The sequence below is a fragment of the Photinus pyralis genome, unplaced genomic scaffold, assembly GCF_008802855.1.
Source record: "Photinus pyralis isolate 1611_PpyrPB1 unplaced genomic scaffold, Ppyr1.3 Ppyr1.4_LG9, whole genome shotgun sequence".
Classification (NCBI taxonomy): Eukaryota; Metazoa; Arthropoda; class Insecta; order Coleoptera; family Lampyridae; genus Photinus; species Photinus pyralis.
In genome coordinates this window covers 6,416,157-6,434,258 of record NW_022170878.1, presented here as the reverse complement: position 1 = coordinate 6,434,258, position 18,102 = coordinate 6,416,157, and the positions used below count along the sequence as shown (strand labels likewise).

The following is an 18,102-nucleotide window of genomic DNA, read 5'->3' as shown; positions in this document are numbered from 1 at the left end:
TATGTCTTACTTACAGAATCCACAGCCTATGACGCCGCCTTGGGCATCGTCACCTTAATTAAAAAAAAGTTGTTATACAAATTTTATTGTTTGTCACATAAATAAATAAATTCCCAAAATTTATTTACAAACTTACCCATACGTTATTAACAAAATATTTATCACACTTATTTAAGCGAGCACCACATTTCTGTGTAAATACAAATAACTTATAACGCGACATCGCGATACTTTTGCACATCGTCCACTGATGTATTGCTAATCGAATTTTTACTATTTAACTTATCCAACTTTTTCTTATAAATTAAGAAATCGGGCCCATCTAAAGGACCATAATAAATCGGCACGCCGTAATTGGCAATTGGTTGCGCATAAAAACCGGTGCGATTTTTAATGATGTGGTGATTACGATTTATGTCATTTAACGCATCAACAGACGCATATTTTGATATACGAGGTTTTTCCGTTGATTTTGTATAATTTGGTAGAATTACGCTACTAGTTTCTGTAATTGACTGTGACATCCAAGGCTGCCACTGTTGATTAAATTTTTCGTTACCTAACGGTAAGCTGTCCTCAATGGTTCGGAGATCCATTAATGATTGTGCTTTCTTTGCTAAAAATTAAAATCGGGTTATAGTTTATGGCAGTCGCCGTTCTTACCAGGAGGTAGTTGAGCGTCTTCGTTTACGTAATTTGGCACAAAGATGCTTGCGTTGAACTCACTTTGAGTTGTGCAGAACTGGTACCCTTCAAATGGCAGTGACGCTAAGTTATTCGGAATATTACCATTCCATAACTGAGGCATTGATCCCATTCTACAATTTACAAATAAGAAAATGTATCACTTCGGGAGGCAAATACCTTTTAATGTTAGAATTAAGCTGCTCAATGGAACCTTCAAAGGCATTATTTTGATAAGCGGGAATGGAATTATGTACTACACTATTAAGACTAGTTTCTCTTGGTATCGGTATCATTACGTTGAGATCACGTAACCTCTTGGTGACCAACTCTTCTTCTTTCCAAATCGAGTAAAGTGATTGTATTATAATTATTTCTATCACATTTGCCAGAATTCGTGCAAACCAGCACACTAATTCTGTTATGCCGTACTGAGATTCGATCCTCTGAAACACAATTAAATGTTGATGGTATAAACTAAATGTCAAATCTTTACCCAATATTGAATGCTCATGTAAATTACCATCCCTGCTTCGGGGAAAATCAGAACGCTTACAGCAAACATCCATACCACTAGACATACTGTGTTTTTCTGAAAAGAAATTACAAATTAAAAGTACTGCGCAGCCAAGCGCAGATAACGTAAGTCATTGCCAAGTTAAAGTTTATGTTAGTTTTGATGGGTAGATATACTGATAATTTTAAGTAGTTTGCTCATCTTACCGTTGCTAATCCGTGCACAAGAATTGCCGCAAAAAGTGCGAGCGTAAAATATCCGACGCATAGGAGAACTGCTGCGGTAGGCAATGCAGCTTCAGATTCCAAAATCCATAATAACTCAAATCCAAATGCGATCAAAAACGCTATCTGAAACAAATATATTTTTTTAATTATTAAATTATTCATTTATGTTCGTTTCGGTTCTGCTTGTTTCACAATTTGTTCCACTCATATGAGGTATTACCATTTTTGTTTATATGCGTTTCTGATTCATGCAAAAGTAGATTTAATTAAATGAATTATTAATGTGCTTATTTGGTGCTAACGCACTATATTTTATTGATGGTTCAAGAGCAGCGGCAAAATCATAACTTTTTCCTGTACGATTAAAATAAAGAACAGCGAGATATTTCAAGCAGCTGGCTAGTGAGTTATATTCAGAGAGCTAAGAAGGAAGTCAAACAATAAATAAAAAATCACATTCTCTAGTCACAGTCCATGTTCTCTACTGAAAATTGGGTATATATGGAAGAATTTGCATCTTCGGATATCTCAGAGCTGGAGAAAGTGTCTTTTTTAATAAAAAAAAAATTGGGGATAAACGCTACTCCTTGGAACAAGAAGTTTCAATCGGAAACAAAAACTTAAGCAAAACAGAATTGTCAATAAAACTCCTGTGATGTGATTATTTTAACTCCCGACTTAAGTAACTGTGAATGTACGTAAACATAGGTACCTACATTGCACTTTTGCGCCAGAAAAGTACACATTAACAATTTTGGACGATACAGTCACCAACTCTTTCGTGGTAGACCTGCTACTTGCAAAAAATGAAACAATCCATACGGATATCCGCACATTGGGCGTGGATGGTAGCCGGTAGTCTAGCAGGTTACCATGTAAGCTTTATCACCATCGTTTCGAACGCAGCACCACACATGCAGGGATGTATATGGCCGCTGGCAGGAGTGGCAGGTAATGACACTGGTCGCTATGGGAATGAAATCTTATATTCTTCGCGACCAGCGAGCAAGATGAATGTGGAAAATATATAAAATCAAAAGTTTCCCGCTGCATTCTTCAATACGGGAAAAAGCGATGGAGATAATTGCACAATTCTTTGAACAAATGTTGATATTCCCCAAATTCTTGTCTATTTATTTTTATTAATAGGATGTACCACTTGGCGAACTTATGCCGGATGCTCACCTACCGAGGGACCCATAAGATCATTTCAGTCTTTATATCAAAATAAATTGCGCCAATATAGACAATGAGCGACAAAGTCACTTCCGGTTGACGAATATTGACCAAAATTTAATCAATTACTCCCTTGACCATTGTCTACCTATTGCTGAGCAGAATTAGAAAATGCGAAACCATTAGTGAGTTATCGTGTCCACAGACGGACGGACAAAAAATCCAAAATAATAAACTCGCTTTTGTCGCTCGTTAATAAACTTGTAACAAATATAGCAAAGGAGCTCCTGGGTCACTGAACATTTAATCAGTTCTTCCTTAGGTGATGATAAACAATATTCTGAAAAACAAATTGGAAAGTTCGAAACGATCCGGGAGTTATCTTGTCCACAGACGAACGGACAGAAAGTCCAAAATCATGAACTCGCTAGGAGCTAGATAATAAATCGAAACTGGAACATCCCTTTTAAAACGACGAACTACAAGAGGTAGTATAAAATTGCAAATATTTAAGCTGAAACCACTACTGCGAGCGAATGCTTAATACGACACGGCCAAACGGGCAGGAGGAAGCATGTGGAGGCGGAAAGGTTAGAGGCTCCTGATCCAGCTAAAAACGGTAGACACTTCGAGATAGCTTTGAGATACAATGTTTTATTATTAACTCCTACTTAATCTGTGCTAATAATATTTTTTCGGCTTAATAATTGATATCCGTAATCAAATTTCTAATTTACTCACTAACAAAAATTCTAGTGCTGATTTCATTAACTCTCTCAGTGCCGATTTATTTTTATTTTTCAAAGAGAGGTCCCGGAACGCCGTTCCCCTACGTTCCGCCTGTTTATAAATCCACTCAGCTCGTCGTTGCAGGACGCCCTCTATGAACCATTTTTACAGTAGGTACAATAGGTACAAATAATTCCTTCTTGCTTTTCTCTATTTAACTATTGAACCAAGGGGAAATCATTGAAAAAATACCTACACCGTTAAAATTCAGAAAATCCATTTCTTTAATACACATTTCTAAATGCCAGTGATATTTTTGACCAGAATTTCTTTTGAAATTCCTCCATTGTATTTAAAATTTTTCGGAAATTGATTAGGTAAGCTTCAAGAGCGTCATCGTGTTGCACAAGGTAGGAATTTTAGATTATTCTTATAACTTTTAAAAGATTGGCAAGCTCTTATTTCAATTTGAAAGTTAATAGTTTCAAAATTTGGACGGTAAATGGTGAAAAAAAATTCCAGATCGCCCATCATAAAAGGAATTATCAAATGGACCTTTATTATATAGCAATTTTTAGCGCATTTCCACAAAAATAAAAAAAAAGCGCTATTGTGGCCACTTTGTCCGTCCGTCCGTCCGTTCGCTCGTTTTGCGACGCTACTAGTTCTTTATCTTAAGAGCTATTGTTCTACTTTTTTCGCTATTTGGTTCGTTATGGTGTCGAGTCTTATGTACCAAGGAAGGATTTTTTTCTGTACCGCTTACAAAAAAGTTATTGTAAAAAAAACAAAAAACCGTTTTTTACATGTTCCATAATTTTACACTTTTGCCGTTTATTAACGATCCTAGAGATCGTTTATAATTTTGCATTGCTATCCGTCGCCTGCCGGTTGGTCTCTCCGTCTGTTCCTTTGTCTGTCTGTCCATCTATCTGTCCGTGTGAACGATAACTTTGTTTAGAAATGTTCGATCGCTTTTACATCTCCGTTAGTTTTGAACTGAATTGCATTAAATTCAATATGGGCATAGCTTTAGCCATATAATACGCAATGCCAAAAGTTGAATCGAATCGATTCAAAATTCACAGTGCCCTTTTCGCATCTCGACCATAAACCGAATTGCAAACTTTTTTACTTATAAAAGTATTTGAATGAAATTTGATACATAGGCACTTGAAATAAAGGAAAATCAAACGCCAATTTCAAAATTTGGTTTTGCGCATGCGCAGTGCCAACTTTTTTATTTATGGAAGAATTTAAACGAAATTTGATACATAGGCACTTCGAATAAAGGAAAATCAAACGCCAATTTCAAAATTTGGTTTTGCGCATGCGCAGTGCCAACTTTTTTATTTATTGAAGAATTTAAACGAAATTTGATACATAGGCACTTGGGATAAAGGAAAATCAAACGCCAATTTCAAAATTTGGTTTTGCGCATGCGCAGTGCCAACTTTTTTTATTTATGGAAGAATTTAAATGAAATGTGATACATAGGCACTTGGAATAAAGGAAAATCTAGCGCCAGTTTCAAAATTTTATTTTGCGCATGAGCAGTGCCAACTTTTTTATCTATGGAACCATTTAAGTGAAATTTGATACTTAGGCGCTTGGAACAAAGGAAAATCTAACATTAGTTTTAAAATTTAGGTTTGCGCATGCGCAGTTCCAACTTCCTTATTTAGAAAAGCATTGAAATGAAATTCTTCTCATAAACTGAAATTGAAGTAGCACGTCAACAATGGATTGCCCATGTGCAACGCTATCTTTCATATTTGTGGCCGGATTTTTACGATTTTAACACAAGTTGCATCTTACAAATGGGAAATGAATGCAAGTGGAAATACGCTTTATGTAAATCGTTTACGATTACTTTTTAACTTGTTAAGGGATGATATGATGTAAATCAGAAGATTTGAATAATATGTAGAACACCCCCAAATTGAACTTGCCCTTTTCCATTGCAGTTAATAGGTAAGAACGATTAGGTAACTTTTTTCACTTGAAACCCTGGATTGTAAACACGGAGCGCGAAGGTCGCACAAGAAATAATTTAAATCATGAAATTGTATATTATATACCAAAGGGACTAAAGTATGTGTTTTAATCCCGAGGGTAGTTGAGGGTAACAAGTACCCGATGGACACACTTTAGTCACTGAATAAAAAATTTTTTTTTCAATGCTTTAGTCCTATGGTATATATGGTATTTTTTTAATCATCTATTGCAATTTCAGTGTTAAAAGTTCAAATTTGAAAGAAAAAAATTTGTTTGGTTCCATTCCAAAATTTCTTGTGTTAAACATGCTCTCATCAAGTATTTGCAAAAACCATAAAATATCGTAACATGCCAAAATGCCTTAACGAACTGTATACACAAATACCCCCTCCTTGTTTCAACCTTCGCTTAAGTGCCCCTATTTCTATAGGTATTATAATGTGGAGACGATAACAGCGCCTCTAATGACATAATATTATAAGCTCTAGATTAGATCCCGTATATAGCCCGTAGGTTTATCCTTTCTTGTGCATCAGTACAATATATTTAATTTTTATTTCCTACCAACTTATAGGCCCACCCTATTATTAGAAGTAGGTACCTTCTAAAACTTTCTTCTTAATAATTGTATGGAACATTATTATGGGTTTTATAACTGTTATTGAAGATGTAATAGAAAATTTTGAATCATAAAAGATAATACTATTGTTTAAAATGTTATTAAATACTTTATTTAAACATGATTATACCTACATATGAACGGAATTTATTGCCATGGAGTGTAAGATTTTTATAGACCATATAATCAATACATATACTCCTTCAATGTAGGTATTACATAAAATATCCATTAAAACTGGAATTGGTTAACATAAATATGTGGGTTATGATAAATAAAGTATGGTGAAACTGAAAGACTGGTACAACTCGCACACGAATCTAATCCTGTTTGCAATTTTCTCAATTAAATCGTTAATTAAAGAGATCATATAATTGCAAATTATCAACAACTAGTAGTGTTTGAACAAAGATCCGCAAATGACTCATTATTGTCACGTACTAACGTAACAGTTAACTACAACCAACACTGGAATACCTATTAGGATGCGATGCTTACCTAATTGAACAATGATGTCTATTTTTTGAGTGGGTACCTACTTTTTCCTGTTTTTCTTCTTGTGTTGTAGTAGTTTACGGGCAATGTGTAATTACTGTGCATTGTTAACACATTTTCTCTTTTTTTGTTACACTTCTGTATACCTGTACCTACTTTCTTGATGACAAATCAACTATAAAAAGGTAACAATGCTGGAAGCTAAGTCCTTACATTTTTTTTTGATTTAGTGGTCGAATTGAGAACATTTTACCACACGAATTCATTTGATTTATTAAGAACCACCGGAAGATTCGATTGAATTTATACGAACAATCTCGAAATTATTACAAATTTGTCTACTTACTTACAGTTACCTATATTTTACTTCTATTTTATTTTGGTTATTCAACTAAAAAATATGAAATAACTATTTGATTGGGGAAAATTTGCTGAGGGTAGAGTCTAATGAGTAATTGTATATTTAAACTTATTGTAAAAAAGATTTTTGAACCTGTAATTTATTTGAATTAGGTACTTTAACCCATTTCGCCTCTTACCCTGTATGAACGAACTATGCGTGCGAAAATTAGGAAAGTTAACTCTCTTTACAAATGCATTGCAGTTTCTCTTCAATTATTGGAATTAGTTACAGGTATATTATAGAAAATGAAATCAGAACAAAAGTAAAGGAAATTGCATCCCATTGAGTGTTGCTTGTGTTAATTTATCGTTTAAACGTGCCCAATTATAACTGCCATACCTATACGTTCTATTCCAGTTCCTTTCGTAACAGATTGAAGAGTTTTTAATGCTACGATTACGACGTTTCCATCACCATCAAGTACCACAGTAATTGTGACAACATTGTCAATTTAAAAGTATAACACTTATTTCATCTGGCTAGACCTTGTAAACCATACTCTGAGGGAAGTGAAAGCTACTTGTTAAGAAACGATTTCGTTTGGTTATATACTAATGTTAATACATTTTCAAGTAAATGCATAAGTATGTGCCTTGGTACATTGAAAAATTTGTGAACGTAATCTTTAATTGCTAACGGAATTTGAAACTATATCTGTCATCCTTGGAAGTGAGGTAACTTAAATAATGTAGGCAAATGCAAATGTACAATTCTAAACAAACAAATCAAAATGTGATCCACGGCTGTATTCTTTTTTGTTAATTAAATGGAAGGCAGTTATTTATATATACCTACGCTGAAAGTAACAGGCATAAGTGAAGAATTTTCATTTTGAAAAGTTAAAATTATTAAAAGGAGAAAGTCAATTATTTTGAAGATTTTTTTAGTGGAGAAAACAAAGACACGTGTTAATAGAATTATGATTAGTAAATATTGAACAAATAGTTATTATAGTAACCAAGGTTGTTTAGTACTTGTGGGAAGGTTTTTACCATTTAAACTTCTGACTCATTAAGAAATGTGCTAATGAACTACACACAAGAGCTCATTACAATGCAAAATGTGTCGTAGGTATACCTATATTGAAATAAGGCAAAATGTGAAGAACGAGTAGTATGATACATTAGTACGCGCCCATTTTTTTATTAATCAAGTATGAATAGGTAGATATGTAATTGGTATAAAGCACAAAGGTGGTATATGGGTACTTATTGTAGGTGCATGTAAGACTCAAGGTTTGTGTAAATGTTAATAAAGTAGTAGGTAAGAACCTTTTTACCACCAAAAGGTACCTATATTCGTTTATCATTTTTTCTTGAAGTGATTTATTTATTTAATTTATGTATTGTCCCTTTGACCCAATTACAGAGTGACCCACATAATGCTTTTTAGAGATGGTCTTAAGTTGTTATCAAGGACGGATTAATAGAAATATGTGGGTGGGGGCGGAATTCTGGAACGGGACGGGAAATACGAGGGGGGTCCGGGGTGACATGTGTAGATTTCGATTTTTACTACATGTGATGTGTTTTTCTTTACTTGAAGAATCTATGGTTAATATTTCAAAGAAATATCTTCACAACTGTCAACCTAAAAATGCTCCACCTCTGATGGTGTCGCATTTTTATTAGTTGATAGTTTTCCTCGTCTATTTGCTAGGCAACAGACTTTCATTACATAAACAACCCAAATTTACTCGGTAAAATACAAACCTCTTGTGCAATTATAAGTGATACAATGACTTTTCTGAAAATCTTCGTTTCTTTTCTGTAAGATAAAAATTGAGTAAGATATGACCGTTTATAGCTTGCATGTAGTAGCAACTCGTTCAGGCTCATTCAGCTCAAACCCTTTCAAAAATAAGAACTGAAAACTTAATATATATGATCTTTCAGCTGTTAAAAGACCTATTAGAGAGTTATGGCTAAAAAACCAATCACGTATTTTTGCAGGAATTGTATATTTTAATTTTTTTTCGAATGTTTTGCAAGACGTTGTTCTTATAAGGATTAAAACTTAACGATAAAAATTCAAACGGTAAAGAAATCTTACTGCTGAATAACATTTTACAACATTATATATTTTAATTAATTAATATATAATTAATTTTAAATCATAATTTATCTCTGAGAGTGTATATTGATGAATATTATTTATTTTAAGGAAGATTTCGATTACAATCTTGAATCTGCCATTTTATAATTTGCAAACATTCCTAAGAAAATAGTAAACAACAGGTTGCACACGGAATGTTTGAAGTAGAGGGTAGGTAGAACTTGAATCCAAAATTTAATGCAAATCGGTGATACACATTGCTAAATAACATTTTGAAGATTCGGGGAGAATTTTTCTCCGCATCCTTAAGTGAACTTAAGCCCTGGCCTAGGTTTTTGGGTATGACCTTTCCGCTTTTGTTGTTTTTCAAAAATTTTTATTTATACAAATAAATATACCCGAGGTAAACGTTGTTTGCTCGATCCTTTTAGGTCTTCTACCAAACAAAAACAAATATTTGTGCCCTCAGTTTGTTTGGGAATAATAGTTTATTCCCGTCATCTACCAATTTTTTTGATTCCTTGCATGATATGTCGCAAAATATGAATTCGAGGGGAATGTGGAATGATCGGAATGGATGTATAATAAATTTTCGGTATACAGGGTGGTGACTTGCGTCACGCATCATAGGGATTTCAATGTAAAATTCATAACATGCGATTATTGGCTCCCCAAATTACTTTAGAGCAAACATGTATTAAGGTTTTTTGTAGAAAAAAATTTTTTACGTCAATAAACCGTATTAGTTTTCAATTTTGTACATAATAAAGACGGAAAATTGGAAAAATAAAACCCGCATCTTTTTCAATAATCTGCGATGCCATGGAATTTTCTAAAACAAAAAGATGTCCAGTTATCAATTAGCAGCAGTTCGAAATGGATTTTATGATCGACTTGGTTACTGTCTTGCAGTTAATGCATTAATGAATTCGAGCATTTATTGTAAATTGTTATATTAGGAAACCGTTTTTAGTAATTTGGTCTTTCTTTATGTTGAATTCGCTGTTCTAAATATAATACTTTTTGATAGAATTTGATTTGTTTTATAGCACATTCCATGGCATGATGGATATTGGCGTAGTTTTTGTATTAGAAAATTCCATGGCATCACAGACTATTGAAAAAGATGCGGGTTTTATTTTTCCAATTTTTTGTCTTCATTATGTAAAAAATTGGAAACTAACGCGGTTGATTGACGTAAAAAATTGTTGTCTATAAAAAACCTTAATACATTTTTGCTCTAAAATAATTTGGGGAGCCAATAATGGCATGTTATGAATTTTACATTGAAATCCCTATGATGCGCGACGCAAGTCACCACCCTGTATACGAATTTGATCAATGGGAAACATTTTCTGTCCACTATTTTGGGTGCAAAATTTCAATAAATCTAAATATATAGGAATAGGTACCTGCGAATTCTGCGCAATACCACCGAGTGTTCGGATCTCGGAAATAAATTGGAATAGTTAGAATAGAATAAAACAATATTAAATTTGGGTAGTAAGGTGCCTAATAAATAGATAATGTATATTACCTACCTATGTTGCAATGCACACTAATTTTTTGAATATTTTAACACAACTTTGACAAACAAGTCGAAATTTTCACGTTATTTACGGGAAATCTGATACCTGTGTTATAACTCATAATTTTATTGCCATAATTTCAAAATCTCTACTAAATATTCTCGGGAAATCAATCTCAATGGGGTGGCGCATCTAGTCACCTCCGAGGAGCACATTGGCAGGTACATATTAATGGAAAATACAAGGGAAATCCTACATCATAAGTTTATTCCGAAATTCGAAATAAACGAAAATAAAACTTAGGCAATAGACCAATTTCCATACTATATGAAATACAAGCATGAAATGACGAATTTATTAAAGCTTGTCATCTCAAAGCATAGTAAGTGGTACTGTGCAGAAATTTATTTTAATCAATTCCAAAACGTATCCGTAAATAAATTGTTTGGTTTAGTAATATTCTTACAGGTGGATTATATAAATTCGTTTTTATGACGTTTCTAGTCAAATTTTACGGGATTTCCACAATTTGCATAGGTACTAAAACTTCTAGAAAACAAATTTGTTCAGTACATATAGCATCTATGTACTGCCTATAACCTTTGAATATAAAATATATTTTATATTCAGAGCTATAGCTTATGTGGAAGCTAGAAGGAGTTGTGTAGATTAATTTTAGAGGCATTAATAAAAATTCAAGAGTAATAGCTTTGAATTCAAAGGTAATAGGTAAACTTTCATCAGTGTCGTGAATCAATATACCTAATTAATTCACTGGTTAAGAGCGGCGTTCTAGATTTTCAGGACAAGAATACTTAAATATTCCAATACAAATTCTTTGCCATCTACTTCTTGGTTATAGAATATAAACGTAGAAACTTATAAGGTGGTTGCGTAATTGAAATTCTTTGACAGCGAACAAAACGTTATAAACAATATAGCTGGAGGACTTCGAAATATTTAAATTGAGAACGTGATGTAATTTGAATGTGTGCGTAATTTTAATGTTTCTTACTGTTTCGTGTAAACAGCTCTAATTCAAAATGGTTTTGAGGAGTAGGTGTAACCTGAATATAGGCACCCTAAACTCATGGGACACATTTTTGTACAATGTAGGTAGCATAAATTGAAGTGGTAAACATATTACAATTAGCCCTTCGGACTGACAACAGTTAAATTATAAAGAAACCTACCAGCAGATAAACGGCCAAAAATCCCGCTGCGATAGCTAAACTACAACAAAAACAGGACTCCAAAAGGGCCATTTTCACTTTTTGTAACTACATTTTAATCAAAACTTAAAACGCCACTCGTTTTACTTATTTGGTATTGTAGCACCTTATTTTCCTAATTATGAATTTTTTGAAAAAATATGTTGGAATTTACGTAACGTTGGGAACTTGCACGGCGCGCGCGGTTTTTCCTTTTTTAAATCTGGAGTTAAACTGAAAGCGCGAGTGTGTCAAACTGATTATTAAACATATTGTTCACACGATTTTGCGCTTTTAGAATACTTTCTCTGGTAACTTACCTGCACCTTTGAGTGTAAAATTATTTGATTAGTCTGCAGATGGAACTTCCTGTATAGTAGGCAACTTATATAACGAAGCATTGGCAATCTTGCTTCTCAATCGAACTATGAAGGAAATCGTAGTTTAAAAATTTTTTAATTCTCTACGTAACTACCGTCTACAGTGCTACATTATTACATTTAGTACAGAGTTGCTCCAGTTGTTCCATTTCATAAAAAAATCTAAATCTTTGCGCTTCAAAAAACGACACTAGTGCGCTTTTCAAGCAAAGGTATTTTTTTTAGATATTTGAACAAAAAGAAGTCCCACGTTGCTAAATTTGGGCTGTCGAGACAAGGTACATTTGTTGCCAGCATATTTGTATACTTATTGTTCTTGCAAGTACCTAGGCAATGAAAGCAAGCTCGCTCGGCTAAATAAATGGCTCGTCCATAAAGATCCAGTTTATGTACTTGATATATAAATAGCTATTATAGGGGACAAATAATACACAAAATTATAGTAAGTACATTATTATTTTGCATACATTTTTTTAGGTTGCGCTTTCGTTCCACCCCTGTTAACTCTTTTTCTACTTTTTCCTTTTCTTCGACAGTAGTTAAACTGTTGCTTTCCCCACACACTCTAAAATATTTTGTTTGTTTAGTAGTAAGAAGTTGGTCGAAATTACTGTGGCAGCTCTGATAACAAAGAAAAACTTTGATTGTTGGCTTTTGACTCCAGAATTCTCTATATTTTCCTATATAAAATTGAAGCGTGTTTAATATAAGTTACAAAGCCGAAGTGATAAATAGTGAAATTCGCGCTTGTGTTATAAACGTTTACATGTTACCACTAATGGGAACTAAGAAAAGTTTTTAACACACTTTAACATTTCAGAACCAAATTTTAAGAGCAACAATGTAAGACGGATTACCCTCTAACAGAACGTAACGTGTCCATTCTATCTACAAGAGATAGAGAACCAAAAAATACCGGTTCTATGGCACTAATATAATAACTCCTGAGCAAAAGCCATATAAGTCATTGTAAAGCTTCTGACAATTCTGAATTTAATACGTGAACGTGAAACATAGCAAAAGGTTAGGTTCTAGGTTCTACCACGATACACTTACACACGGTATGCTCATTATTTTTCTCAAACGCGTTTTCTACTGCGCATTACGTCACCTGCGAACGTGTGGCGCCAAAATTCAAATGTTTACGCACGGAAAAATCCAGTACAGATGTCACGGATGTCACGCGTGACAGTTTGCACCTTTTCAGTTGTATTTACGAGTTTTATAGCGTTAATTTGTTGATAGCTAAGCATTAATGTGTTGATAGCTAAGTAATCATTAGTGAAAATTCCAAAATGCCAGGTTGTGTGTGGAAATAAAATAGGTACTTTCGATTTCCGAAAATTGAAGACTTTTCTCTAAAATGGATTGTTGCAAGTCGTCGTAAGGACAAAATTACCTTGAAAAATGGTGTTGCATTATTATTAAGTGGTGTGTTTAAGTCTTTCCATTGCTGTTTAATCCTATATCCTGTATTTGTTATGAACATTTTGAAGCCAGCCGTTTTGAAGCACCGCTAAGGGAACGACTTTTTAATTAGACCTACTTTTAAAAACAGCGGATGTTTGAAACCTGATGCTTTACCTACCTTAAAACTACCGCGTAATAATGAAAATCAAAATAAAAGGGACACGGAGGAGAGATTAGATCTTTTGATAACGCATTAATTATATAATTTTTACTGAAACAGCCGCATTTCATGTTTAGGATCAATTTTGGTTAGAGTTTATTTCACACGATCACGAAATCCCAGAAATAACTTACGCGAGGATCTCTACACAAATCATCAAATCAGTATGATTTGTCAACTAAGCTTGTGATTTGTCGATCTAAGCATCGTAATTTTGATCTATATTCTGTGGTTTTGTTCGCACGTGACGTCACGCTAGATGCGCAAGAGCATACCGTTGTAAGTGTATCGTGGTTTTGAGTTATGCTGTCATATGTGTAGGTGATTATAGAACACCCTGTACATTTAGAGTGAAGTTAGTTACGTTATGAATTAAGCCTAAGGTTAGGATTGGATAGTCGGTTTTGGTTTGTCTTTTATGACTATGTTTTATGTAACTTATGTAAAAGAGTGGAAATATATATATAATCAGCAATAAAGACGACTACATATGCATTAAATTCGCGTTGGAACAAGTCAAATATACACTGGAGTCCAGCTATTGGCCCACTTACGGGTCTCGTGTAAACGCGGCATTAGAGCTCTCCAATCTTCCTTTCATAACGAGTATTCCGAACCAGAAAGGCTCCTAGTTTTACGTTCGATAGTCCCTTGTGAAAAATTGTGGCGTAAGTGCTAAGTGCACAAAACGTATTGGAAAAGGATATAGAAGGGGGGAGGGGCGGGGTATCGTACACGCAGATTAAGTGTTAATTGTATGGAAATGAACATTGTATCTTTTCCTGAAACTATTATAATGCCGTCGTATACTGGAGTGTATTACACACGCTTCCCAACACGTTTAGTACCCTTAGCACTTATGTATACAGGGCCACTGATAAGTTGGAAACGGTGGATTATTGGGGAAAATATACAAGGTATTAAAAAAGTTATATAAAATATTTGAGGTTCTTTAATGTCTACTAGGCAGTAGTAATTTTAATTATACAGGATCGCCGATCGGTCATAAAGACATATATATCTATATATATATATATATGTGTGTATATATATATATATATAACCACTGTTCTTCGCGAAACAATTTGTAAACTGCCCCGGTTACCGACCGACGATGATCCACAATATCATAGTAGGCCCAATCAGTATCCATGTAAACTTCTAATATCGGGTGAGAGGTGTTCGGGGATGCACCCATTGCCCTTCGCCTGGAACTGGCTGAAATAATTTGCATCAAATCCGGCCGGGACGTAAGCAATACAGCCTACTAGTTCGCGATAAGCGTGTGCGGTCCTCTTGGATTCTTCTCCTCTCTCCAGCTTGAGTCGGTTCTCAATGTGTGTAGCGATCGAATGACAGTCCTTCATCCGAAAACGAGAAAGAAGGCTTTCTAGATGACGGCGTTGACTGACACCCATAACATTCTTCGGCTTGTGTTCTTGTATTGATCTGATTGGATGGATGAAGTTATAGTTGATTGGTGGAAAAGGTTTGAGTTCAATCTATCAAAGCAAAATAGTTGGAAATTGGTTGTTCTGAGGTAGGTAACCGTCATTCGCGTTGAGTCAAACACCTGTGAACTAGCGCAGGGTAGTTTTATAGTAGATCTAAAATTTAAATTGCGAGTGAATCAAATGACATACGAAGAAAAATTAAACGTGCAAATATTAAATTTGTGTGACCTTAAATAAAGAATAATTAGAAGCGCAAAATTACATTTTATCATCTTAATATTCGAGGAGAATGGACTTGCGAATTTCATCTTGTGATCCTTCGTACGTCTGTATGTCATTGACATTTCCGTAACTTGAACGCGCCTGTCATTGTACGAGACCTAGGAATGTTTGTAGATTTTCCTTTTCAAGAGTTTAGTCAAGCCATTGGATTAATCGGTACTTCGAGATTGAGCGAATAAGGGTCAACGAGTTTACTGACTGTATAATTAAAGTATTATACAGAGTGAGCAACAAAGATTGAAGCGTGCCGCTTCAGCTAAATTGGCAATGTGCCGCTCATAGCATATGCTGATTTGATACAAGATACGAAATACGAATAGACGCACGTCACTGTGACAGCGCAGAACGTCATTTTCGTATACAACTTCATACAAAGAAGGTAGTTTTGATATTAATAGGAACAAGCGGTGATGACGCACGCTTCAATCATTGTTGTAAAATTGTACAAAATGTATTGTATTCAAAACAGTAACTACAAAGCTGCTTAAAGGTTTTTTTTTTAGTGTAATTGTCATATTCCATAATATTTTATGTTAATATTTGTTTTTCAAATATTTCCGTATGTGTTAAATTTGCATCTAAGTAATTAGTTAACTACGAGCCACTAATTAATTGTCACATTAAAGTGTTATTGTCCCAGGGACGCATTTCGCGAAAGCACGGGCCAAAATTATTTAGAAATGACCAAAGATACTGAGGAGAGAGTACATTTTCGAAATTTGCTTTCTTTTTTATGAAATCAGCGCAATGAAAGTACCTGAGCATGTAATAATTCATCGGGAACTACGCCTTTTGGGGATCTTGGGATTTATTAATAGAAAATCCGCCCCTGAATAATAACTCATGTAATGCGCGGAGATTTAATGTGGAAAATTAGCCTTCTACTACGTTTTGCGACCCTGATTTTTACTTGGATAACGAAGGTGTGATATTTCTAACTGACATAGACTAACCATGATATGGTTCGCTGTTCTTCTCGCGTTGGTTAGCATTTCAGAGTGTAACTCGCAGCGTAAGTACTTCTCCCTTGTCCAAAACGATGTTTTCCAATCTAACATTTTAGGTCCCGCCAACTGTCCGTCGAAAAAATGCGACGGACTGATGCAAATGAAGGACGCCATGGTGAACCTTCCGTTCGGATGTCTTCCTTCCGAGAATTTGAGAAGCTTGTGGCGGTGCATGTGTGAAACTCGAAAGGATCAGTGTTTCGCCGACGTCTACAATAACTGCTCTAAGATAGTGGAGGCTTCCGGGCAAGGATGCAAAACGTGTGACAGAGAGGTGTTACTAGCAAGCGTCGATTCATTTCGTGCGGTGGACAACAGGTGCTGTTGTCCTGTATTCCACGGCACCTTGAATGGCTGTTTGTGCTCGGTGATACTTGATGATTGTCCTGGGCCTCAATTTACCGATTGCTATCAACAAGCAGCAGCTGCAGCGATCGCTGCCCAATCATCTTAAGCATATGCTGTCAGCTCTTAAATGTATAATAAATTCGCCCTTATTATAGTGCAGTTATTTACTTATTTATTTGTTTGTTTGTTTGTTTTGTTTGTGTGTTTTGTTTTGTTTTGTTAGTTTTGTTTTGTTTTATTTTGTTAGTTTTGATTGTTTGTTTGTTTCTTTATTTGTTTATTTATTTATTTATTTATTTATTTATTTATTTATTTATTGTCCCTCTCTTGTTTTGGGCCCTCAACAGGCTTTTGCCTAATTACAGAGTGGCCCGCATAATGCTTTTTAAAGATGCCCCTGCAGAATGTCTTAAGTTGTTCTATACTACTCCGGTATTTACCTTACGAATTAAGAAAACTGGAGGAAAACCTAACCCGGGGTAGCCGGCCGAACGCTCGAAACAGATCTAAGGAAATTCCCACTCTGCCACAGATGAAAAATTCTTACCTCAGCCCAGGTTCGAACACCTGACCTCCGGCTATGTAGCCCAACGTTCTATCACTGACCTACATAGACGGTATGTATTCAATCATTTCATTTTAAACTTGTATTTATTGATCTGCAGACTAACCAGAGCACCAAGTTTTGATTTTCAGATTTAGAAAAGACAGAAAAGGCCAAACTTCCGCAAGGTAATTTAATTCGAATTTGTTTGGGAGCTAGCTAGGTTGCATAATTTGTATTAGAAAAGATTGCGGTAGAAAGACAATTTTATTTAATACGAATGAGGGTTTTAAACCACGGTATTATAAGTACCCGTTACAAACTTCGCGCGTAATTGCCCACGGCTCATTTTCGAAACGACCCATCTTAGTTCTTTCAATTTACGCCCAACTAACCATTTGTATCAGTTCAACCAATAGCATTCATTTCTTTTAGCCAATGATATCTTCAGAAACGCAAAATGCCAGCTACATCGACGGAAAATTTCCACAAACTCTGCGGTTCTCATGTCCCATAGTTAGCTCGACAGTGACTGCAAAATAAATAAAATCCGCTTGTCATGCGAGCTAATAAAAAAATTAAAAAAATTTAAATGCGTTAGCGGGCTCCCGTTGCAATTTGTCATATAGCTTCGCAATTGCTTAATTAGAAATAACTGTCATATCAATTTAGTCAAAGTAAAAATTGTGTAAACATGATTTCGGTCTAAACACAAAAAATAATGGGACATTGTGTATATGACAATATTTCAAATTAGTCAGTGTAAATCTGGCGGATTAATTACGAATAAGCACAAAGTTGGTTTATTGTATTT

General features: G+C 34.7%; 2 protein-coding genes across 2 annotated transcripts; one reads left to right on the top strand and one right to left on the bottom strand.

The window, feature by feature from the left end:
• Positions 1-106: 106 nt before the first annotated feature.
• On the bottom strand, positions 107-11,885 carry LOC116180172. The gene is made up of 6 exons (XM_031500039.1): positions 11,626-11,885; positions 1,408-1,551; positions 1,181-1,276; positions 865-1,130; positions 664-818; positions 107-616 (listed from the first exon to the last, which is right to left on the bottom strand). Exons 1-6 carry the CDS (start codon positions 11,695-11,697, stop codon positions 210-212), a joined length of 1,140 nt encoding a protein of 379 aa, XP_031355899.1. The 5' UTR covers positions 11,698-11,885; the 3' UTR covers positions 107-209.
• Positions 11,886-16,297: 4,412 nt separating this feature from the next.
• On the top strand, positions 16,298-16,915 carry LOC116181166. Its single transcript, XM_031501443.1, has 2 exons — positions 16,298-16,401; positions 16,453-16,915. The coding sequence occupies exons 1-2, from the start codon at positions 16,344-16,346 to the stop codon at positions 16,848-16,850; spliced, it is 456 nt and encodes a 151-aa protein (XP_031357303.1). The 5' UTR covers positions 16,298-16,343; the 3' UTR covers positions 16,851-16,915.
• Positions 16,916-18,102: the final 1,187 nt, after the last annotated feature.